Genomic DNA, 26,157 nt, shown 5'->3' with positions numbered 1-26,157 from the left:
TAATAGCAGAGAAGCAACTCACCATTACGGAAAAACTGTCCACTGTCATCGGTTGCCATTAGCATTCAGAGAGGTGAAGAGGAGATGAGCAGCGCCACAACAGCTGTGATTGACAGCGCTAAGACCCGCCTCCTAGCTCTGATTGGTTGTTTTTAGTTTGCACTGAGAGATGGCAGAGCAGCTAGACTTATTTTTATTCTCACAGATTATCTGTCTCATATTGTTATGCTGTCACAACATAGTAACAGTTTTAACAAATCGATTAAGAAACATTTTTATAAAAAGTTACATACTGCAACTTTAAAGTCAGTACATTAAAATAGTCTATTCTTGCAATTCATAGCAATATGAGGATCTGAGTTTTTCTGTGTGTTTATTTTAGGTTTCTGTGTCTATTGAGTCTCCGTGTTGTCCTGTCTACCCCTTGATTGTTCCCAGGTGTGTCTCGTTCCTTGATTACCCTCTGTGTATTTAATGTCACCTGTGTTCCATGTTCTTTGTCGGGTCCTTGTTTTGTTTGGCTTCTTGTCTGCTGTCGAGTCTGTCGTTTTGGTTCAGTTGTTTTCCAGTTGCTACCAGCTTTGAGCTTAGTTAAGTCAGTTCATCTGTACTGCCTGGATTTCTGGACTTTTGGATTTTATCATCATTAAACTACCATCATTCACTACAACCTGGGTCTCTGCGTCTGCCCCACCACCTCTCCACCGCACAAATCATGACAAGCAAAACTTAATTAACAGCGATTCGCTGAACACCACTTTCCTTACACTTACCTTAAAGAAACAAGAACATGCCTGCGAATAGCTACAATATGCTACATTACTAACACAAAAAAATACACAAATTATTGACTCCACGAACAGATGTGAGTCTACTGTATTTCTCTATTGCAACTTTTAAAGGTGGTATTATTTATTATCCTTAATCCAAAGCTGTATGTTTTCTTTTTGTGATAGTTTGAATAAATTGGGCATTGCCAAAGGAGGAGGTGGGGTTTGTTGTTGTTAAATAAAGAGAAGTTGCTGCTTGTTTGATTCAGAAAGAGTCCAAATCATCTAGGTGTGAAAATATTATCATTTAGCCGTCTGTCAAATCATTCATGAGTCTTTCAAATCTTCTCACAACACTCACGTAAAAATAAAAAGTAACGTTTCTGCTATTGTCAGACTTCCTCTGAATATTCTTATCTTGTGTGTGAGACAGTATCAGCTAATTCTGTGCATTCTGTAACCAAGATACAGAATGCGTATTGGTTATCAAAGACGCATTCTGTATGTTACTTAAGAAGAGAAAAAAAATCATGTTTAAAGAGATTGTTTCAGCTGAATTGTATCTTGAAAACATGAAGACTGATCTGTTTTATCAAAATAATCTGACGTTTGCTGCAGGGTGAGACCGAAAACAGTCTGAGTTTTGACGTCGGCCTGCTTGTGGAGATTATGTTGTTCCATTTCTCAAGCTTGTCTCAGGTTTTTTTTTGTTGTTGCCTCATTTAGCCTCCAGCTCAGGAAGTGAACTCCCCACTTGCTGCTAGTCATCAGTGATAAAGCTTGCTCACTTTGTTCTGCTTTAGACAGGTTGAATTACGCAAAATTCACATTTTGCACATTTTTGTACTTTCATTTCGGTCTCAGCTGCTTCTAAAAATAACCCAAGTGCTTAAAAAAAGCATTCAGACATTTTTTGGTAATAAGCTAATATGTTTTAATGTCTGGGAAGTGACCTGCATCAAAAACTGTCGGCATGAAATGTCACTAATCAGCATGTGCTAGCAACCCCAGCGAATCCCAGGCTGTTGCCTAGTAACCAGCTGACCAAGCCAGCATGTTTGGTCAGCTGGTTTTACCGCTGTATGCGCTGTACAATGGCTGCTGAAAAAGACAAGTGTTTTGTTGCTGACTTACCAGAGCCAGCCGGCTGCTTAGGGGTCTCACACCTCCAGGGAACCCTAAGAGCATCAAGCTAGCATGATAAAATACATGTATATATTTTAAATACTATTGAATAATCCAAACTAAATTCTATTACAATTCTATATTATATTATACAAATAATAGGCTAATCCCTTCCTGATGTTGACCACCACCACAAGTGAATTATAAAATATCAAACTTGTTAACTTTACTGCAAATTTAGCGTTTATCAGCTGATGTTACTTTCAGATACGTAAATTAATATGGCACACCTAAATACCACTCTGCATTTAAAAATCCAAATGTTTTTTTTAGTTTGCTACTCCTGTAAGATTAAAATCATCAGCCACAATAACACTGGTATGATGTAAGCTAATTACAAATGACAATAGTGATAGTAGGTATCATTCCTAAGCTCAGGAATGATAGGAGCTGAAAATCTGCTTAGGGCCCCAAAAAGGCTTGGACTGGCCCTGTGAGTTGCATCCTAAAACCACGTGCTGCACTTTCACTGGTTGTGCAGGAAGCTCCACTTCTACTTTTCCAAGTTGTAGGGTTGCACATCTGTTTTGCAAGTTTTTTCCCGTGAGTGTAAATGTTGCGTTGGGGGGCGTGGCCAGCAGCATTATTTGGTTTTAAAGTGACAGAGCCCTGAAACTGTTGTGGTTCGGGGTTCCTTTGGTTCTTTTGTGGGTTTTTCTGTGCATACACTCACCTTTCACGACAGATGGCGCCATACTCACCCGACTGGAGTGTGTGTGTAGACCGCCATCAAGCACACCTGAACCTGATCAACTCATCAGCGGCGTGTACTAAAGGAGGCTCCTGCCAGTCCTTCAGCGCCCGAGTGTTAGCCAGAAACGGTACCTCTGAGCCTCCTAGAACTAGCCTCTGATCTTTCCTCGTTGATCTGAATCCTCGTTGATCTTAATTCCCCAGTGACTTTTTTCCTGTTGTTTTCTGCCTTCAGGTTTTTCCCTCCGGAGAAGCTGTTACGGATCCTGTTTGCTTCTCTGATCGAGATTCCCCTCGTGACGCCGTGGGTCCTACCCACTGGTTGCCCGAGCCCCCAGACTCACCTCCTCTGTCTGATTACAAGTTTCCCCCCCCCCGGATTCCACGACTGGCAGTTGCACCGCTCCTTTGTCCCCACCAAGCCTGAGCCTACCTGTCCGCCCTCCGACGCACTCCCCCGTTTTCTTCCTGCACACCAGCCGTCAGGCACCGGACCACCTGGACCACCTAAAGACAAAGACCCCGAACCTCCCAGTAAACCCTCCTGGATCTCACACCATCGAACCACAAGTAAGCTCCGTTTATTCTGTGACTCTTCCGTTTCCGACAACCCTGAACTCACCATTCTGCTCTGCCTCTTTAGAGAGCCGGTCGCTCCGTGAAACCGTTTCCTCCCTGGACCAGACCAGAGCCTCCACATCCTTTACCTACCGTTTCACAATAAACCAATTACCATACATACCTCTCCTGTATTGTGTTCTGCATGTGGGTCTGAAAATAGTAATCCATCATGACAGAAACAGCTGATTCTGAAAGGAGTTCGACATAGACAGAACTGAGCAGACTAAAATCTGATTATCTAAGAATGATTTTCTGTAAAAAAAAAATATATATATATATATAAAGTAATAATGAACATGTTTTGTTTAGACCCATCTGAAGCTGTTTAAGGAAGCATGATAGGTCACCTTTAAGGCTCCCACTCCTCACCCACTACCCAGCTGTGGGGTGGGTATCACAGATATAAAGCATCCAACCTTTTCTAGAGCTTGCTGTTTGACCCCCATTCCTGCCAAGCAAAGACGGGCGAGAAAGGTCGGGAAAAGGTCAAGGATCAGTGCTCTGTGTTGCCATGTCTGGCTTGAATTTCTAAAGGCAGGTTTGCAATGTCACATGCTGCACAAGCCCCCATATGTACTATTAGCGTCTACACTCTATAGAGTGATTGCAAAAGTTTTAATTTCCCTTTAACTTTCACATTTTGTCTTTTCACAGTCACATTCTTCAGTCGACCTATTTCCCCCCCCCCCCCCCACCCCCCCCCAATATATTTTTTTGAATTTTCTCTTTTAGGACACAAACAACAAACTTAATATTGTAAACATGTACTTATACACACTTGCATTCACTCATGCACTCACATTCAAACCTGCATTTGTTCTAAAAAAATACAAAACTCTTTAGATTAAGACAGAGAAAAATAACAAGACAATATGAAAATAGAAACTGTAGTCAAGACATCCATTTAAGAAACCCATTAAGAAGCTCTGCCTTCAGTCCCCATGATTCTCATATATGGCTCCCAGAGGTTCTCAAAGTCTCGCTGTTTACCCTTGGCGATGTATGTTAGTTTTTCCAGTCCGAGCGAATTTGCAATTTCTTTCTTCCAGAGTCCGAGGGAGGGGGCGTCCATGTTCCTCCAGCATAATGCAATAGATCTTCTGGCTTGAAGAAGTCCATAATCTATCAATTTAGTTTTAATCTGTGATTGTTTAAATTCCACTGGGTTTATTCCTAGAACACAGATTTTAACCTCTAACGGGACTTTAACCTTAAACAATTCTGATAGACACCCAATAACATCCTTCCAAAACTTCTGGATTTTAAGACATTCCCACAAACAATGGAGAAGAGTTCCTTTTTCAAATAAGCATTTAGTGCAAGTGTCGGGAATATCACTGGACATATGATGAAGCCTAACTGGGGTTATATAACTGGGGTTATATAGGTTCTCATAAGCCATTTATATTGCAGAAGTTTTAAATCGTGTGTTTTTGTGCTTTTAAGCAAGCCTGATTCCAGTCTTCCTCATCTATATCTTCGAGAGTATCTCTTCTCCAAGCATCTAACTTGTCAATTGCTGAATCCTTAGAGGAAAGCATCAACAAATTATAGAACACCGAAAGAAAACTTTTCCCTTTCAAGTCCCCAACGCAGACCTCTTCTATAAGAGGAGCATTCAGTCGGGGGTTTGTTTGGTTTTAGCAAAAGAGTTATTGTAGCTAACCTCAGTGAGTCTGGGAGTATTCCAGCTTTATATGATTCTTCATACATGTTGAGAAGTGGTGGGATTAATTTATTTTTAAATGCTCTATAAAATTCTATTGGAAGTCCATCAGGACCTGGAGTTTTACCGCTATTCATGCTGTCTATTTCTTCAGGTTGATCTTTTATTGTTAAAGGGCTATCAAGAGCTGTTTTCTCCTCCTCTGAAAGGGTTTTGAATTTTAATTGATTAAGAAATGCAGCTTGTGTGTCTTTGTTTCCAAAATATTCAGACTTATACAAGGTTTTTGTCAGGATCTGTGTTCCCGTCATTAAAATCATCATTTTCATTTCTACCTGGGTCTCAAGCGTCTGCCTCACCTCAACACCGCACCGTTTCATGACAGTTTTGTAGATTTTGTAATGATCACAGCTGCAAAAGTGTAGCATGTATGTGTCTCCAGCCCCCTCAGTATTTCAACCACTTATCACTGCGGTTGCAGCAGGAAGTGTATTATGGTTCCCCTCTATCAGCTATGCACAACTAAAGATAGACGTTTTAACCATTTACTTTTGCAAAATACCTCAAGCTCAGTCAATCTGGATGAAAAAGGTCATTTAGGCCTGATGTTTCATAGTGTGAATAGTGAATGCTGGATGATGTGCAGTGTTAATTTTCCATCAGAGAAGGCGTTGTGCATGCCCAGAGGACCTTCTAAAACAAACTTAAAAACAACTTACATCAGGCTCACAACTCAAGGTTTAAAATAAGAGTACACACATATGGTGGGCAAAGTTACCACATTGTCAGTGTACCGGATCAGTGTTTATAAATTGTAAAAGTTTCTTCAGAAGACATGCAAGTCAAGGTCAAATCTAATAACACAAAAATAGTTGCAGCAAACAGTGATAAAACAATCAAAACCTAAGGAGCAGGAGAAGGATTCGATGGCATTGATAAAAATATTATTCATGTGCCTTCAAATAAGATCAGGATTTTTTACTGCGTTTTCTTCTTGACTTGTGGCAAATGTTATGGCTTTTTCAACATTTGCTTTCTACTTACCTACTAATCGTTTTTTCAGTTAACTAGTTATCCCACCTGAGCTGTGGTTCTCTGCAGCTCCTGTAGAGTTATGGTGCTTCTCTTATTGAAGTTCCCTCACAACATTTTAGGTGAGGGAGCTTAATGTAGTGCATTGCACTACATTCGGTGGTGCAATGCGTTTGGCATATTTTGATCATGCAGTGAGCAACTTGGGATAAAGTTATAGAACCTAATTCTGCTTTAAACTTCACAACTTTCCTGACCTGTCTGCTGGGTTCTTTAGTTTTCAATGTTTTCTAATGTTCTCTAACAAACCTTCACAGAATGACTGCATGTGTACAGGAAATGACACTATTGACTCAGTAAATAGTGTATCAGGATAAACAGCTGATTTTATTTGGGTGTAAAAGTATCAGAGGAGTTGAACACAACAGGCAAGTCAAAACCTTTAGGTTTTTATTGCAATTTTTCATTTAACTTTACATCACATAAAACCTCCATAAAACACATCATAGTCTGTGATTGTAAATCTACAAATTGTGAAAAAGTCGCATCCATGGTACTATAATACACAGTAATGTTTTACCATTCAGCCTTTAAAATAAGAGGCTTGTTTTGGTTTATGTAATAAATTTTTAACAGTGTTTTAGTTGTACACATTTCACTAAAACACTAAAATAAAGTTGGAAATTTCTGAATTTAGGTGCAGGAGTGTAAAAGAATTGGGATCAAGCAAACCTGCCTGTTCACCTCTACAACCGTTCCAACTTTGTTGCATTCTCTGCCATTCACTGAAACCCTCTTTGCCCTTTCGGTGGCTGCTCACTAGCATGCTACTCCAGCCTGAGAGCTCGCTGAATGTCACAAGCCGTCTCTGGTTGCGTCCTGTTCTTTTTATAGCCGAGCAGCTGAAATGTGAGGGGTCACAATGGCAGGATAAATACAAGGGCCAGCGCGGTGGAGAGGTGTCGCAGACGAAGGCCGGATCTTCTGCCTACCACTCTTCTCTCAGCTCTCCTCCCAAACTCAAAGGTAAAATAAAAAAGAGCATAGAGTCTAAAATCTGCTCTTTTTATCTAATATTTTGAATAATCAGAGATAAAACAGTGATGATTGTCACATTTTGTAACAATGTGACAATCATCACATTGATTGTCACATTGTTACAAATGTGACAAAAAAGTATCTGCAAAAAAGTATTTTTGCAGATACTTTTTGCACGTATCTGCAAAAAGATACGTGTGCTGCATGCAACCCACAGGCTCACCACTGCAGGTCACATGCTTTGTACAAGTTTTTCTCTTGTTTATTACAAAAACTTTTAAGGTGTGGTGAATAACATTATCAAAGTACTTTTGCCTGCAAATCTTTTTATTTTTAGCCCCTATACAATGAACATAACAGCTTGCTATGGTTCAGTAAGTGTTATGAGTGAGCAGACAGAGCATCTGAGACTGTGGTCAATGTGGTTGCGTTTCTGATATCTATGCGTGGGAAACAGTAACAAGTCGTTGTTTAAAAATAAGTTTAGTCTAGCAGGCCTGTTTGCATTGTTAATCGTCCTCCAAAGTGCATGGCTGCTGAACATCTGAGGTTTTTTCCTCGGCTTTGGAGCCTTGCAGTGGCATACCATGTAAATTTAGCTCAGCCTATTCATAGAGCAGGCAAAGACAAGAGGAAGAGGGCAGCATGTGTGAAGGGAAAGGTCAGAGATACTGGGTTGGAAAATGGAAAAGGTCAGCCACATGCTAGGAGGGATTTTAAAGTGTGGAGGGTGGAGCGTAGATCTCCTAAGTACGATGGCATGTTAGGGCCACTGCATATAGAAAAATAACAAAGGTGGAGTTAATTTTGCCAGAAAGCTCATAAATTTTGAATTTCATCACAGGATTTTTTTCTATAAAATCAAAGACTTTTCTGAGCTCTAAATATTTACAAGAAAAAAACCTGACATTTTTAGATTAATATCAGAATTTTTTATTGAAACAAGGAAATTTATGAGCTCAAAAAACTGAAAATCTGTGAGAAAAATAAAAGCAAAACGAAATTTTGTAGGAAAAACTTTTGAAACTCTGAAATTTCAATGTTTTTTCTAGAAAAATGTCTGAGATTTATCTCAAAATTGAGTTTTTCTAGCAAATTTTTGACTTTTCAAGTTCAGAATCTGATTATATTTTCTCTTTTTTTTTTGTTGCAAATTTCCGAGATTAGTCTCAAAATTTGTCAGTTTTTTGGTGGAAATTTACCCCTAATTTTTTTCTATCTACAACGGCCCTAGTAAGCAACAGTACATTGTTCTGGGAAGTAACAGAAAACACTCATACACGTGAAACTGTACCAAACGCTTTAGCAGGTTTCGCTTTTTATAAGGAACATAGAAAGGCAAAAAAAACCCATATGCAAAGACTCCTTACCACCACTTCCTTCACACTATCAACCTTTCGGTCCTTGGCCTTCATCTAGCACTTTCCCACTCATCTAGAAGAAAACCAAAACCACAGACGTTAGACGTTGCACCATTGCAGTTTTGCTGAACTTTTCCCCCGTTCAGTGCTTGGTAAAGTTCAAGCCCCTTGTTTGCTTTTGCTGGTCCTAAGCTTTATCTGCGCTTCCTTTCTCTGCGCAGAGTCAGGATGCCTCACGCATACCCTTTCCTCACTCCTGAGCAGAAGAAGGAGCTCAGTGACATTGCTCAGAAGATTGTCGCTCCAGGCAAGGGAATCCTTGCTGCAGATGAGTCCACAGGTGAGTGAGAGAGAGCAGTGAGCATCCACCGCGAATGTAAAGCAAACATCCTCCTTAAAAATCCATTTATATCATATCAACCAAGAGTTGGCATCTAAACGCTACTCAACACAATAAACGTAGTAGCAGCTGTATTTAGATCTATTAACTTCAAACTGTTGAACACTATGCCATGTTGTGCTCTGTTTTAAACACCAATATTACTTTTTTGTTGTTTTCAAAAGTAGAGAAAATGGTTAACAAATCTTTTTTTAAACAGGATACCATTTAAAGTCGTCCCTATGCCAAACTTTGGCATTGTAATTCCAAATTACACCTTAATAAATCTCTTTTTACCAAAGAGTTATCCTGTTAGGCTTTGGCCAAGCCTTTAAACTTTAGATTTTGAACAACAGGTGTAATAGCAGCAACAGATTTAAAGGTTCACACAAAAAGTTATTAGTGTTAGAAACAAATGATAAAAAATCAAGATAATAATAATATACTGTTTATAAGACTACAGAAAATATTGTCCTTAAAAAAACAGAACTCAGTATAGCCCTTTAAATGTGATTCAACCCAAATTGGAAGCAGCAAATTGTCTGATAACTTTTGCATTATGTCTAAATGGTATTAAGAAACATTGAAATTGTAATTTTTTTTTCTGTTTTCACAGATAAAATAAATAACCTGTAAGAGCAAAGAATAGTCTGGTTGAGATTTTAACATTATTTTCTACCCCAGCTATAAAAAGTAGCCATCAATCTGATCATGTGTCATATCTTTCACTAAATTACCATTTGTTTACTGTAATTACAACCACAAATAGTGTCACACAAGTAATTTAGAAATATTGGGGGATTCAGCAATGGTTATCTAGCAAAACCCATGCTAACAACAACTGGATAACTCTTTATTAGCCTGAAATAAATAACTTTGAAACTCTTTAGCACTGATATATGCACCTTTAAATCAAAATAATATGGAATCTTCTGCAAGAGTTCAATCAAAGAGTGGTTTTATAACCTGCAGGGAGTGTGGCTAAGCGCTTCCAGAGCATCAATGCTGAGAACACTGAGGAGAACAGGAGGCTGTACCGCCAGCTCCTCTTCACTGCTGACGACCGCATCGTCCCTTGCATTGGTGGCGTCATCCTCTTCCACGAGACCATGTACCAGAAGACCGACGACGGAAAGACCTTCCCTCAGTACCTGAAGGAAAGAGGCATGGTGGTCGGCATCAAGGTAGACAAGGGTGTTGTCCCTCTGGCCGGAACCAACGGCGAGACAACAACCCAGGGTGAGTAGAACAGGAGCTGGTAGTGAATCCTTTACCAACGATTTGTATCAGCCACTTTTAAAATACTTTCCATCCTACAGGTCTCGATGGACTGTATGAGCGCTGTGCACAGTACAAGAAGGATGGTGCTGACTTCGCCAAGTGGCGCTGTGTTCTGAAGATCACTCCCACCACCCCCTCAAAGCTGGCCATCCTGGAGAATGCCAATGTCCTGGCTCGCTATGCCAGCATCTGCCAGATGGTGAGAATAATCTCTTGAGAAGGTTTACAATCTGTTTCACTGAGAATTTTGTATCCATTAATCGCATGGTTGCTAAGTTCAGTTTTTAAAAAAGCTCCAACCTGAAGAGTTGTAAATACTCAAATACAATATGCCCATCAATGTCAGGAGAATGTTAAGAAGTTAGAATTTAAAGAGGACCTATTATGCAAAATTCACATTTTGTATGTTTTTGTACTTGCATTTGGGTTTCAACTGCTTCCAAAAACAGCCCAAGTTCTTAAAAAACATCTTGCCAATGAATTCATGTCTGGCAAGTGACACCTTTCAAAAAACTTCTGATTGTTGAGTAACAAATCAGCAGCCACTGCCCCTGACCTAGCTACCCAAACAAAGCCTAGCTGGTTACCTAGAAACCTAGCGAGTGGAGTTCCAGCACGCTTAGTCAGCTGATTTTACGGCTGCATGCTCTGTACAATGGCTGCTGGAAAAGAGAAGTATTTTGTTGTTCACTTACTGTCCTGAAACCACTTGCTGCATTCTTGTGGGTTGTACAAGAGACTCCACTTCTGCTTTTTAAAGAAGTACAGTTGTATGATTGCACATTTGTTTTCACCTGTTTTCACGTGCGAGTGTAAACATTGCTCCTAAAGTGACAAGAGGCCCTAAAACAGCTCATTCTGAAAGGAGTGCAGAACTGAACAGACAGAAATCTCATCATCTAAGAATGAGTTAGTACAAAAAATGTAATGAAGTCATATAGTATAGAGCTGTGCTAACCGTTCAAGGAAGCATAAAATGTCACCTTTAGCATCAGCAGTGTCTTTCCTCTGATATTCTTTCTTCTTGCCCCCATCGTGTTGCCTTTGCGCTGGTCTCCCTCAGCACGGCATCGTCCCCATCGTTGAGCCGGAGATCCTCCCTGATGGCGACCATGACCTGAAGCGCTGCCAGTACATCACTGAGAAAGTCCTGGCCGCCGTCTACAAAGCCCTCTCCGACCACCACGTCTACCTCGAGGGCACCCTGCTCAAGCCCAACATGGTCACCTCCGGACACTCCTGCTCACACAAGTACAGCAACCAGGAGATCGCCATGGCAACGGTCACTGCCTTGCGTCGCACTGTGCCCCCTGCAGTCCCAGGTAAACTACATTTAAACACTTTTAAAAAAGAAAAGAAAGGCAGCTTTCTTCTATAGATCCTCAGTTCTTGATGGATTTGTAGATATAAAGGATAAATGCAGGGCCGGCCCAAACCTTTTTGGGGCCGGCCCTGCATTTTTACTTTGGGGTGCCTCATATTATCATGTGAAAAACTAGATACTTCATCAGTCTAAAGCCACTCTATGCATGTAACATACCTATTATTAGCTAACACTGCAAAAACACACAATCTTAACAAGTATTTTTTAGTCTAGTTTCTAGAGAAATACCTCAGCTCACTTGAAATAAGACAAATTTAGCTCACAAGTAACTTTTTAGCAAGATATAGGAGCTTGTTTTAAGTCAGTAATATTGTAGTATATAATTTAATATTGATGAAGAGACATTTCCACTTGTAAAAGGAAATTCTTTTCTAAGCGAGACATTTTCTTGTTTATTATACGAGGAAATGTCTTCATATTATTTCCTCACATTAGTGGGACCAATACTTAAGGATATTAATCAATATTAATGAAATATTGACTTAAAACAACCCCCTATATTTTGCTAAGAATCCACTTTTAAGTTAATTTTGTCTTATTTTAAGTGAACTAAGATATTTACACTAGAATTTAGACCAAAAATACTTGTATTTTTTGCAGTGTACATCATACCCGTTTTATTATTTCTCTTGGTTTTAGTCTTGCAGGAGTAGCAAACAAGCAAATTAATTTGCATTTTGAAAATGCAGAGTGGTATTTACTGTAAGTTACGTATTAATTTAAATATTTGTAAGTAACATTTGCAGACAAACACTGAATTTACAGTAAACAAGTTAGAAAATTTAATGTTTTGTTCTTAAAATGTAAAACAAAGTGTAGACAGTGTAAAATGTGTAATCTATTACTACAAAATAAAATCAAATGATGCTCTTGGGGGCCCCCTGGTGGTTTTGGGGCCCTAAGCAGCCCCTTAACTGACATTGCCTTGGGCCTGCTCTGGATACATTTTTATTTTCATTCCTTGTACAGGAATCACCTTCCTGTCTGGTGGCCAGAGCGAAGAGGAGGCCTCTGTTAACCTGAATGCCATGAACCAGTGCCCTCTGCACCGACCTTGGGCTCTGACCTTCTCATACGGCCGCGCCCTGCAGGCCTCCGCCCTGAAAGCCTGGGGGGGCAAGAAGGAGAACGGAAAGGCATGCCAAGATGAGTTCGTCAAGAGAGCTCTGGTAAGCTTTCAACTATGAAATACTCCAGAATGAACTCCAGCGCTTGGAATAAATCCACTAATGTACATTTAATTTTCCTCCTTCAGGCCAACAGCCTGGCCTGCCAGGGCAAATACGTCTCCTCTGGAACCAGCACTGCTGGTGGAGAGTCACTGTTTGTGGCTAATCATGCTTACTAAGCATAAATGCACTACCCACCTTCTACTCACCATTACTGCATCACCATTTATATAAAGGGCATTTCCTACATAAAGGAGCGCCTTCAACATCCTTTGTTCACCAGTGAGAGCAACACTAACACTTTGGCCGAAAGAGAAAGAAGTGGTTGATGGAAAATGTTTGTCTCCATTCCCTTACCTTTTATTTCTAAACACCTTTTTGTACAGGTGAAGATTCCCTTTTTGTTTTTACACATTTTGTTCCTTTATCTGCTTCGGACAAGTACAGAGTTTAACATTTACACGTCAAAAAATATTAATCTTACTAAATATTTTTAGTCTAGTTTCTAGCACACTTGAAATAAGACAAAACTAACTTACAGGTAACTATTTAGCAAGATAAGAGCTTGTTTTAAATAATTCCTTAATATTGATTTTTATCAGTGGAACTAATAATTTTTCATCAATATTAAGTAATTATCCAACTAGAAACATAACTAAAAATGTTCAGTAAGATTTGGGTTTTTTCCAGTGTACAAATACCATGAAATAAAGTTTGTATCCAAACATGTTGCTTTACTTCCATTTTGTAGTTCACTTCTCTTTGCATGCTCTGTATGTCGCACAGAAATAATAGTGATAAACTGAGGGACAAGGTGAGAGAAGCTGCACGACCTGCAAAAAGAAGCCACTCTCAAAGATACGTTCCAAGATTAACTTCTGAATTTCTGCAGATAAAATTTTCAAAGTGTGCTTTGGAAAGAGGAAGAAAACTTATTGGTTTTTGCAATGTGTGACAAGACAGGTGCTGAGAAGATAAACGGTGTTATCACTGTTGGCAAATGCTAAACCCATTTTAGTCACAGGGGCCCCCTCGCAGAAGGTCGTCCTCACTTTGTCACCATCTAAACGTGGCAGCGGTTGAGTTTCAGAACAGCCGCTGAGCCACTTTGAAAATTCTGGCTCATGCAGAGCCACAGTCCAAACAAAGCGACTTCTCTGCTGTCTTAATTTGTAAGTAGGAAAATATATTCGCATATAATTTTGAGAATATCTGTAATGCATGAAACGAGTTGTTTGAACATTACAGCAAAACACAATGGAGATTAACTGAATGCTCCAGTATGTAACTTTTACAAAAATGATTTTTTTCTATATTTATTAAAACTGTCACTGTGTCCTGACAGTATGATATCAGATAATCTGTTTAATTCAGCTCTCCTCCCAGTGCTACTAATATGAACCGCTCCCAGTCAAAACCTCCAATCAGAGCCGGGAGGCGGGTCTCAGCGCTGTCAACCATCCTTGTGTATGCCGCTCAATGTCATAATGCTGGAGCAACAACTTAATGTTACAGGAAAATAAATCATTAGTGGCTATGGTAGCTAGCTTTAGCATTGGTTTCAGGCTATGTTGTAGTGAACCAGCTTAGCAGAGACTGGTTGAGCATGAGCTTCATTGACAGCGCTAAGTCCCTCCTCCTGGCTCTGATTGGTTGTTTCTGACTGAGTGGTATATTTCAGCAATTAGTCGTGGGAACACTGGGAGAAGGAAGAAGAGCTCTATTTTTTCACAGATTATCTATTTTACTTTCACGACATAATAAAAATTTTAACAGATATTCTTTTTAAATTATAATTTTTTGTAATAAGTTACATACTGCAGCTTTAAAATCTTCCAATAAAAACCCAAACAGTTTCATGTTCCCATTATTTTAAGTTGTTAAAACCCATCGTCTGCGGCCTGAAGAGGCTGCAGGTTTCAGATCCAAGCTCTGGAAAGTGAAACATTATGAAGCGCTAATATTCTGCTCAACTATAATAATTATTAAAAACCTCAAATAGTATGAGCGGCTGATTATTCCAGATTATTCTATCATCTTCCACCCCAGTTTTATCTGATGCTTGCTGCAAATTTATGTAAATCTAAATGACTGATTTTTCTAAACATGCTTAGCTTAAAAACCCCACAATAATTAAATAAAATCATAAATGTAATTAATATATTATTTCAGCTGCAGTAATGTAGAGCTGTAAAGCAATCAGATCGTGTTTGACATTTCTTTATGACATTATAACTGTAACTGCGGTTGAGTTTCCCTTTTGTTAGTAGGAATGTCCTTCTCAATACTTAAACAGGAAATTGCACAAGAAAAGCAGATTAAGTCATGATGAACGTCATGATTTCTCGAGATGAGTCCATGTCTGTACCTGTCTGTCTCTTCAGCGAAACTCTGATTAAGTTTCAGATGATAAATAAATGTATTAATTACCAGATTACAGTTACCTTCCTGATCTTTAATCAGCTGTTTCACAGTAACAAGTCAAAACAGAACAACAAACATCCGACTAAACGACATCATTACAGTTCAGAGGGAGGTTCATCCTGTTTTAGTCACTCTGTTGCACAGACAGACGGACAGACAGATACTTTATTATCCCTAAGGGGAAGTTTGTCTTGGACATTGTAACGGTAAACAAAGCTACTTCCACAATTAAGAACAATTCACACAGTAAGAGTCATGTGAACACCATAATAAAATAAATTACAATAAAAAATATAGCTCAATAAAAACACACATTACACGTTCTCACATACATTCCAGCAAAAACAAAACTAGGTTAATATTTTGCAAATGTAAAAAAACACAATTTTGCAATAGATTTGTTCCCATTAAATTACAAACGCAATTGTGGTGGCGCAGAGGAAAAGCACGACCCACGTGTTGAGGCCTTGGTCCTCATGGCGGTGGTCGCAGGTTCGATTCCCGGCCTGGTGACATTTGCCGCATGTCTTCCCTCTATCGTTGCCCCCTTTCCTGCCAAACTACTTTTAAATAAAGGCCACTAGAGCCAACAAAACCTTTACAAAAAGAAACGCAATTGAAATCTCAAGCGAATACATTTATTCACGCGATGTCATTTAAAACATGCCGCACCATCATCCTCTGTCGTCTTCTTCGTCTCTTTCTAACATCCTGTTGTTGGTCACATGACTCGTGTGACGTGAAAAAAAGCGTTTCCACTGCTCATTTACAAAATACAGCAATTTTGATGCAGCCAAAAATCCAGCTCATTATCATTGAAAAAATTTTCTTTCAATTGGTGTGTTTCCGTTGAGCAAATTTATTTTCGTAATTCCAATTTCCGGAATTAGATGGTCAATGGAAATGCAGCTGTTGCTCTTTTGAAGCAGTTTGACACTTATTTCTTTAGCAGCTTCTTGCGAAGACACTAGGTTCTCCTGAATGTCTAGAAAAATCTAAAAAAAAAAAGTAAAAGTAGCATTTTTAAACCAAAAAGGAGCCATTATCTAAAAGACCTGATACAGGACCAGAGAGAGATTACAGATTATTAAAAACATTGAAGAAAGACCAAATTTTTCTTTCTAGTTATTGGGTTATATATGGTTTTGTAGATTTGGAAAATCTATTATCAACTATCTTCGTAAACAGTGGAGCTGTTTGACTTGAAGGCAAACAGCTCCACCCATCAGTCAGAACATAGTAGTTCAAATCCTTGACCCCCAGTGACCTTTAGTATTTTTATTATGGGGAGCCAAGTGTATATGTGACGCCCAATGAGCACAAGAGAACATTTTTCAGAGTAAATGTCATTTTATCAGCAGTGAAAACATTTGAAAGCTATTTCTTTTTACAGTTTTGTTCTGTTGTTTCTTGTTCCCTTTTTTTTCCTTTCACTACTTAAATTCACAATACATGAGATCATCACTTAACTGTAGTTTCTCATTATATTAGAGCGTCATGTAACTGGCACTTCTTGTCGCCATGCATGAAAATAACAAAACGTCACTTCAGTTCTGTCCTATTTTCACACTTTGAGTCATCTTCACGCATCGGTTGCGCCTTCATGCCAGACTGAACTCTGTTCTCCTTTTTTAATGGGTAATTAAATTTTCCTTCGTACTTTTCTTCTGCTGGGCTCGGTTTCTCTTTTCATCTGAATTTCTGTGACATTTCACGAGTTCCTCCTTTTCACCGTTGCAGAGGAAGCAGTCCTGGCGAGGTCACCACCAGATTTAGAGTCTGAGGTCTGTTAAATGACCGAAAATGTCACACCCTCATGAGTAATATGATGAAGTGTCAAACTCCTTATCTCTTTCTTCCTTACTTACATAAAAAAGTGTCACATTCAACACAATTTGTGCAAAAATTAACACCAGATAGAGAAGTATTGAAAGTCCCAACTGTTGCAATTCTATGCTTTTATCTCCAGAGTTTGAGATCAATCATTTGTTTTTCTTTCTCTTTTTTTAATCTTAGGCCTGAACATCGTCTCTGTTATGTCCAGCCTGGGTCTAAAAAAGGCCTGAGTGTCATTTTAATCACGAGCCTCCCGTCTGTTGTGGACGTGCACACAGACAGCTGTGCCACAGCGCCATTGTTGTCATGCTTTGCTCTCTAATCTTGAACATGCACTTTCCGCCTGCTGAAGATGTGAAAAATGCTTTAAAATGTTTTCTACTCATCTCATCTGCATAATCTTTCACAATAAAAACAATTTACTTGATATTAACTGTAGGCAGTCCATTTAAAATAAATAAATGTGAAGTTTTTAAGTTTATCCCCATTTTTAAGCACTTCTGATTAGTAATTCTCAACTTTTTGTTTTCCTGGCTTTTAAATGTGACATAACAGAAGTTTATTTCTAGCAGAAAGAAGAAAAAAGTGCAACTTAGATTGGGATCTTGGGGTTAAACAGTCTTAAAAGCAATTAAATTAATCTGATTAATCACTAATTGGAGTTTTCAGACTCCAATCAGAAAATATATATATATATAATTTTTCTAGATTGTTTTATTAAAATTCAAATAACTTCGGTTCACAACTGAATTTTACAAAAATAGTCACTTCAGTCCAATCATGCTGTCATTCCGATTGTTCCTAGTTACCAAACAGTGCAGCGTGTTAAATTCAAATTAGTCTGAAAAACATTCTCTGTAAGGAAACCCAGCAGATTGCTTCATCACTGACTTGCAGTCTTCCTGCAGAGGCGCGTCGCCACATTACTACGCAATCACTTGCACTGCACAGGCAGTTTAAAAGACATTTATCTCTGATGCTTACCAAATTTATGTAAACTTCCGAATTTAAAAAAATTCTAAGAATGCGTTTTCTTGCATTTAGCATAAATAAATAATTTTGGTAATTCCAACTATGCTAAAACAAGAGAAGTTTAATCAGATTTAACTTCAGACAGTTAGAAAAAAATATTTATCTTTTTATGTATGTAGGTATCTGGTTTCAACTGTACGAGACTGTTAACTAAAAGACTGCAAAGCTAATATAACCATTTGTTTTTCATGGCTTCCAGTCTCCCTTTTTAAATTAGACTTTGATTTTTACATTTGTGATGCAACATTTGGGTCTTTATGGCTCCACTAAATTATGACAAACGCACTGAAACTATATTTATACAAAGTCAACTCTGACCAACATTATTTATTCTAAAATATAATTACTTTGTAAGATAATTTAAAGTGTGGCCAAACTGTAGAGAAAAAAAAAGACTTTCATTGAGTAATGAATGACCGCAGCATCACAGTCACAAGGACGGCAAATGAGAACTGAGTGGAAAGATCGCCTGAGTTGCGACACGTAAAGCTGGTGTCTGCGTCAGTGCCGTTAGAGCTGAACGTCACGAAATCCGCTTTGGTCCCAGCGATCTGGTCTGTGATCCACGCCTGAAACTGAGACACTCGAGCGTAGACCTCAGGAAAACCAGCAGTGGCACAAGGGATCCCAAAGCTTGTGATTCCAGCCTGGATCCACCTTGAGTCCTGCTTGCATTGCAGAGGTCCACCGGAGTCTCCCTAACACAGCAGAGCAAAATACACAGAGTTAAATGACACAACAATAAATAAACAATGTGGTGTCTTGCAGAACTATTTGTACCATTGAACTTTTCCATATTTTGTCAGATTACACTGCAAACAAACTAACTGTTAAGTATTTTGTCTAGTTTCTACTGCAAATATCTTTATTTCACACTTCAGGTTGCAACAAAACACACTACAAACCACCTTTACAGTGAAACACTTTTGTGTAACTGGTTTTTTGTTTTTTCATTCATCCATTCTTCTTCCTGTGCCCCCCCTGCAATGGCACTGCTACCCCCCAGGGGGCGCGCCCCACACTTTGGGAACCACTGAGGCCCTGTTTACACGACAATGATCCAACAAAAATTGAATTTTTGTTTCATTTCTCTTATTACATTTACATGAAGACGTTCTAATTACAATCTTTGTTTACACAGTAATGGGACACATCGAAAACGTGTAATGCTCTCGCCACGCCACTAGTTGGTGCTAGGTCTTTGAAACTAAATGCGCATGTGTTTAAAAAAATAGTTGTACTTGAAAGCACGTCGATTCACATTTCCCCAGATACTGGGGGGAAACACGCACTATGTGCGTCTGATTAGAGCGCAGTTGGAAAAAAAGTGGTATAACTTTACTGAAACATGTTGTTTGATCTTTCACGGTGTCTTACTTCTTTTTTATTTGCAAAAAAACCCTCGAAACTAAGTACCACTTTCCTTTCTCTTCACATTGCTTTGTGTTAGTTTATGACATAAGAATAATGTGGGTTGAATCTTTGCGCTGAGGCTGTAATTGTGGACTAGCTGGGTTAATCACATCGACTTTAGATGTTTTAGCTCTTTCTACAGATTCACCTGACATGCTCCTTTGTTCTCTTGCCCGGCGCACATCATTTTGTCCGTGATGTTTGCGTCTGACTTTATATAGCTACAGGTGCACTCTTTGTTTCCAATGACAGGAATCTCAACTTCCTGTAGATTAGAGGTCGCTGGCAAGGTCACTGAGAATCACAATGTGAAAATTAGCATTAGATGATCCAGTTAAAAAATAATAACGTTCAATTTGACAAATAAAACTCCACACGGGACCCTCACCATTGCTCAATAGTTTTCCCCAGCCGGTGATCCAGCATGAAGTGGTGTTGAAGAACTGGCTGAGGTTGCTGGCGAGGCAGATTGGTTGGATGAAGTTGTTGAAAGTGACCGAACTGCTGAGTTTCATCAAGGCGAGGTCGTTGTTGTAGAGCGTGTTGTTGAAGTTTGGATGGACGATGATCTGGCTCAACTGGCTTGAAACCTCGTTAGCATTGGGGCCAGCCTGGGTCTGTCTTCCGAAGTAGAGGGTCCAGTCACTCAGTGTCTTCCTGCGTTTAGAGAAATTAAACAACAAGAAAAGAAATGGTCTCATAATTAGGCATGTGTCTTTATTTATCCATCCATCCATGCATCCATTTATTGGATGTTTTTTTTAAATTATTTTTACTGTTTTCTGTCCCAAAAATAAACAAATCTGATGTATTATTTTCTGCAAGTCTCAAATGCCATTTCTTACCATTTAAGATGGCAAGCATAAGTAAAGGTGACCTATTGTGTTTCCTTGTACGGGTTAGGATAGGTCTGTAATCTATAAAACATGTTTGTGACATGAATTTGCTGATTAATTCTGAGATAATGAGGTTTTACTTTGCTCTGCCTATTGTGAGCTCTCTACACATTTAGTTGTTTTAGGTCCTCTTGTCTTTTAAATCCAAATAAGTTGCTGCTGGCCACGCTCCCCATCTCAGCGCTTACACTTGCACATAAAAATGGCAGAAAACAAATGCACAAATATACAACCATACAGGTATGAAAAGCAGAAGTGGAGCCTCCTGTACAGTCAACAAGAATGCAGCAAGTGGTTTCTGGATTGTAAATCAACAACAAAACATTTAGTCTTTTCCTGCAGCCATTGTGCAGCGCAATCCTGGTTCTCTGATTTGGTTGCTAGGTAACCGGTTAGGGTTGCTAGGTAGCAGTGCAGTCCCTGTTGACTCAGCATTTGGGAGGTTTTCGAAATGGCTCAGTTTCCAAACACCAGAAACGTTACCTTATTGCGAAAACATGACTGGGTGTTTTTAGAAGCAGTAAGAACCCAAATGAAAGTATAAAAACATGCAAAATGTGAATTATGCATAATAGATCCCCTTTAATAAAATAGATTTTCTTATCACAACAAACCTTGAACCATTTTTTTAAAGTCAAATTTGGACCTCTGAACATGAAGTTTGAAAAAACGCATTCCAGTTCGTTGTTTTCTGTAGAAAGCAGATGGAAAGAAGGTTGGTAAACTACCGGTGTTGAATTTGGACTTGTTGAGTTGTCAGCTAAAAAGAGAAAATGAATTTTGGTGTCATGCAGCAAGGCAGGCCATGCAGAAAGTGAAATGAGTCAGGAGCTGCTCAATATTTTAACTTGATTGAGCAACTGCACCTCTGTTGACCAACAAAGCTACAGTATGTTACACAAACAGGGCAGAAGATGCAATACAGTAAAACAAAAGATGATGATAACATTTCTTACCAGTTTTTCATGAGTTGTTCTGCTTCTACTCTAGAGTTGATACGCCCGTTTAACCCCCAAAATACTTTAATCTCTGGGACACAGAATACATCACCTTCCCAAAATGACATAGTGGTTGAACAGCTGCTGTTTTGTACCTGTATTTAATTGTGTATATCTCATTTCTTTTGAATTTTCCACAATGTCACACGAGGAAGCAGCATGTTTGGTGTTCTCCCTTTAAATCAATCCAAATTTATCTCTCCAATTAACTCAAATGTAATCAATTATCTTCATCATGATTTGATCTGTCGCGAATTACTTAGCAACATTCTCAAAAAATTTGTGTAAGGCTTAAAAAGGTAGACTTGTTCTGTTTTTGCTTCTTTTTTACAGTTAAATAATTTATTCAGGGAAACAAAATAATTTTTTATATCAATTTGAATTAATTTTTGGGTCTTTCTTCCCTGCAGAAATAATTTATTGTGATTCACATTGTGAGTTTATTTAAAGTTTAAGAGCATGAATTTCCTGTTTGTCGCCTTAGGAACTCTTTCTGACACAAAGCAGCCAACATGCCTGATGATGCACATTCAGCACATACCAATAGATTTACTAGGAATATTTAGCAGTCACTTTGTGAACAATATTTGGTTGTGATTTCACAATATTTAGCTTTATTTGAAACAATGTGATGATAAAAAATACTTTTTTTGTATTTACTCAGGTTTGCATAAAAGCAGGAAATGTTTAATCTGATTTAACATCAGACAATGGGAAAAACTTTTAACCAGCATCTGCACAATGTTGGTGATATTATGTATGCACTTTTAATGTCACTGTTTTAAAGGTGAAGTCATTGTTTACTGAGAGGAGAATCCTTCTTTGGTACTGATTCTTGATTTTCAGTGGAAGTAAAATCTAAATCTGTTGCTCTACTACAGAGTTTCCAGACGAATATGATGATTTTATGGCGATATAGTTTGTCCTTCTGAGAAGAGACGGCTTACTAATAATTGTTTCTGCATATAAGCCATCATAAGGCTCATGATGAATCAGAATGTTTCACTTCCTCCTTTACAAGTAAACCAAATAAAATTAAAAAGCTCTGGTTAGTGAGTTTCCAGCAGAGTGGGTTATGGCGCCATACCTGTGGTTAACAGAGGGAACCAGTGGGAGTTTCAAGTTTTTTTTTGTTTGGTTGTTTTTTTACACCTCACTACCCCTTCCTGCACTTCCTGCATGTATTTTATTGCCTTAAAAGGTCACAAAGACAAAAAACTGGATCCTTAAAAAAACCATCACAGAATAAAATCCACAATCTCCTTTTATCCACCGCAAAAACAACATTAATTTTAAAAACCCTAACCATATTATATTTTAAGTTTTATTCAGTCGTTGTAGGTTTTCTGTCTTTAAGTTGGTCAGTTTGTGACTTTCTGCATTGGTGACCAGTCAGAATGGGAAACATTTGCGGGAAACACGACGGGTTCCTTATTAGGCCCGGCGTCGCGTGTCAGCCGACGACCCGCAGCTGAAGGCGGGCGTTTCACCACGGAGGAAGTTTCTCGTCTGCTGCCTGAAAGACGTTTGTGTAGTTGCATCACTTAAATGTGACCTCAGTGTCTTTAAAGTTACTGGTATCCAGAGGCATTTGCTTCCTCTGAAGTTAGTATTTCTGATCAGTATGTCAGAAAGTGGTTTTCTAGTTTCTATTGCAGTTATCTTAGTACACTTGAAATAAGACAAAACTACCTGAAAAGTAACTGTGTTGCCAGATATAGGCACTTAATTTAAATAGATAGTTTCTTAATATTGATGAAGAAGTACTTGTTTCTTTGGCAGGTTGTTTCTATTTTTTCCCATAATATAAGTGAATTTACCTGCCAATAAAACTAGAGCTTTTTTATCAGTATTAAGGAATTATTTACTTAAAACAAGTATATCTTGCTACAAAGTTACTTTTAAGGTAGTTTTGACTTATTTCAAGCATGCTAAGATAATTGCACTAGAAACTAAACCAAAAGTACTTGGTAAGATTTTGTATTTTTGCAGTGACAGGTTTAGTGTGACTCAAGTCTATGAAATATAACTGAAAAATTTATTTATTTTAATAATTACACATTCTTTAAAGACATAATGTGTATTTAAACAATTTATTCCTGTTTTTTATGCCTTAAAGTTAATAAAAATCCAAAGTTCAGGTTCCCAGAAAACTGTAAATATTAACTACTAATGAATCAGAAAAGGGGTTTTGAAACACTACAGAAAGTTTCAAACACAAATGTATTTGTGCATTATCTGCATTCAGTATTCGGTCTGCATTAGTTTTGTGTTTCTGGCAGGTGATCAGCTCAAAATATACATACACCTGGAATATTCAGATTTAAAATACTTTTTGTTGAACTAATGACTGTTTCTGGTAGATCGTTGTCATATCCTGACCGTTCTGGATCCTTCCCACTCCTCTTTCTTTCCTTTACCGTTTTGTTTTTTCTGGTTCTCTCCAGTTGGGGGAGCTGCAGTTTCCAAAACTGGATCAGAAACGTTTTGAATTTTTCCACTGGTTTTTTGATGATTTTATCTTTGCTAGTAAACTCCCAACTCTTGTAAGGTTAGAGAGCCTCTTTACCATCACCCTAATCTTTAGTTTCCTCCATAGATTCTCTGTTAGATCCTGACTGGGTCGCTTAATTATGAAACTGGCTTCTCATGTATTTATAATCTGTACTTTAATGCTTACTTACACCAAAATAATTGAATTTATTTTTTGCTATAATCTGGTAATCTCTCATTTTAAACAGTTATTCAAATGTTTTACTTTGTGTCTGTGTGATGTAAATGAACTGTAATGTAGTTATTTTATGAAAGCTGTAATATGTAACTTTAAAAAAACTGTTGAAACTGTCACTCTGTGTGAATGTACGATATGAGAGATAATCTGTGATAATCTGCCTTCTTCAAACTAGAAACAACCAATCAGAGCCAGGAGGCGGGTCTTAGCGCTGTCAATCACAATCATTACACAGCAGTGATTGTTGTGGCAGATTCTTCTCGGTAGAAGAATCTGCCAGGAATGCTAAAGCTAGTTAGCATAGGCACAGATGACGGTGGAGAAACAGTTTTCCTGGAATGGTGAGCTGTTTCTTAGCCATTAGCACATTTAGTAGAGCGTACACAGACTTGATTGACAGTTAAGGCACTCCTAGCTCTGATTGGCTGATTTCCATCGGTGGGTTTCTTCAGATGGAAATAGTAGCTCAGGGAAGAGATGGAGGAATTTTTTTTACAGATTATCTGTCTCATAATTACAGTCACAACATGGTGACACATTTAACAAAAATGTAAAAATTGTGTGTTAAAGACACCGGCACTTGAAGGCTAAAGTTTGTCAACTGATTTCAAGCTTAATGTCCCTGATCTTCTTTATCCTCTTCTGTTTTTGTTTGCTTTCTTTCAAGCTTTAAGTCTGAATGATTATTACTCGATTATTTTCAGGTGGTTCTGGTCTTTTTCAAAAAAATATTTCTCCTTTTTTCATAAATGTTCCCACAGTGGACGACATGTTGAGTGGGTCTTACGTCAAGATGCAGTGGGCCGCTGTGAGAACCCACTGGTTGTTGATGAGCGTCCCTCCACAGGTGTGGCTCGACCTCCAGTGTATGCTGACCTGCCACGGCCATGACCCGGCAGTCGCGCCAACACCGCCCACGATCTTCGTGTTTAGGGGTGCGACGCCGCAGTCTGACAAAGCAAACAGATAATAGTTATATATACAGGAGTATAGTAATAATAATAATTACTAGAGTACTTTTCATTATTTAAAACTTTAAAGAGTTGGGAAAAGCGTCATTGCACTCACCCTGAGCTTTCAGCCCTGCAGGAAAAGAAATTGTAGAGATTAATGGCAGCTTGGTGATCGCAGTGTGTCAAAGTGACCACACGAGGGCGCTGTCGTTGGTGCTTTCTTTGAGAACACAGTGAACTTTGTACTGAACTTCGTCATGTTTTATTTTTAGAACCTAATTCTCTGTAATAGACGTTACTGCTGTCATGACATTGTTCCCTACCTGTGCTACCATGAATTTAACAGATAAAATTAAGCTTATATTTCCTTGGTCAATTTATTTATATACCTCATATGTCTTAAAACACAACAATAACCTGACAAATACCACATAAAGTCTTAAAACATAAAGTCTTACCAAGTATTTTTGGTTTAGTTTCTAGTGCAAGTATCTTATTACACTTGAAATAAGACAAAACTAACTAACAAGTATTTTTTCATAACATAAAATTCATATAACATGGGAAAAATGTCTTGTTATAAATGAAACATTGTGCTAATACTAGTACTTTTTAATCAATATTAATGAATTATTTACTTAAAACAAGCTCCTGCTTCTTGCTGAAATGTTACTTGTAAGTTAGTTTTGTCTTACTTCAAGTATACTATGATATTTATACTAGAAACTAGACAAAAATACTTGGTAATTTTGTGATTTTACAGTGCATTTTTATATAAAATGTCATAATTTCAAATTTTACAGGTACAATTTAACAGGAAAAACTTTTTTGAATTTTGATTAAATTCACTTCTTGAGAATTTAAACAGATCACACTATAAATAAACACTAAAAATCAGTTTATATTCATCTGTTTGCCACAGAACACACACACATGTAGGGTAAATATAATTAATATAATTAGTAATTAATCCCACCTCGGCCAGAGAGGACCGTACACATCAACAGCACCCATAGAGTCGAAGCCGCCGCCATGTTGTTCATTCAAAACCTCCTGCTTTCTGTCCGCACAGACTGTTGTGAAAGCTTTTATCCAGCTTCATGTCTTTGTTGCTTACATGTACAATAATGAAGCAAGGAAAACTCCCTACCCAGACCTGTTTCTCTTCATGCCAGTGAACTCCGACGCATTGAGTTTGCATTCATGCAAAACCTGAATACCAAGTTTATAGTAAATTAAAGAGCTGTCATGAAGTATTTGACGTCTTGTGGCTTTCTGTTCATCTAAACAGAAAG

The 26,157-nt window shown here is 38.3% G+C and overlaps 2 protein-coding genes and 2 long non-coding RNA genes across 4 annotated transcripts in view; 3 read left to right on the top strand and 1 right to left on the bottom strand.

Moving 5' to 3' along the window:
- The window catches only part of LOC114161994 (uncharacterized), a 67,743-nt gene extending 42,958 nt beyond the window's left edge, over positions 1–24,785 (top strand). The window contains exon 3 of the long non-coding RNA XR_003599118.1: positions 24,671–24,785. This is a non-coding gene — a long non-coding RNA (uncharacterized LOC114161994). The remainder of the gene's footprint in view (positions 1–24,670) is intronic.
- On the top strand, positions 2,571–20,519 carry LOC114162001 (uncharacterized). Its single transcript, XR_003599119.1, has 3 exons — positions 2,571–2,833; positions 4,989–4,993; positions 20,510–20,519. It is a non-coding gene; the product is annotated as an uncharacterized LOC114162001 (long non-coding RNA).
- Positions 6,862–13,306, top strand: aldoab (aldolase a, fructose-bisphosphate, b). Its single transcript, XM_028045708.1, has 7 exons — positions 6,862–6,993; positions 8,588–8,706; positions 9,718–9,984; positions 10,065–10,225; positions 11,090–11,348; positions 12,380–12,579; positions 12,666–13,306. Exons 2-7 carry the CDS (start codon positions 8,595–8,597, stop codon positions 12,756–12,758), a joined length of 1,092 nt encoding a protein of 363 aa, XP_027901509.1. The 5' UTR covers positions 6,862–6,993; positions 8,588–8,594; the 3' UTR covers positions 12,759–13,306.
- On the bottom strand, positions 16,431–25,964 carry LOC114161979 (testisin). Its single transcript, XM_028045718.1, has 6 exons — positions 25,839–25,964; positions 24,978–24,992; positions 24,697–24,859; positions 19,673–19,941; positions 19,433–19,578; positions 16,431–18,569 (listed from the first exon to the last, which is right to left on the bottom strand). Exons 1-6 carry the CDS (start codon positions 25,903–25,905, stop codon positions 18,270–18,272), a joined length of 960 nt encoding a protein of 319 aa, XP_027901519.1. The 5' UTR covers positions 25,906–25,964; the 3' UTR covers positions 16,431–18,269.
- Positions 25,965–26,157: the final 193 nt, after the last annotated feature.

The sequence above is a fragment of the Xiphophorus couchianus genome, chromosome 2 (assembly GCF_001444195.1).
Source record: "Xiphophorus couchianus chromosome 2, X_couchianus-1.0, whole genome shotgun sequence".
NCBI classification, from domain to species: Eukaryota; Metazoa; Chordata; class Actinopteri; order Cyprinodontiformes; family Poeciliidae; genus Xiphophorus; species Xiphophorus couchianus.
This window is presented reverse-complemented; position numbering and strand designations above follow the sequence as displayed.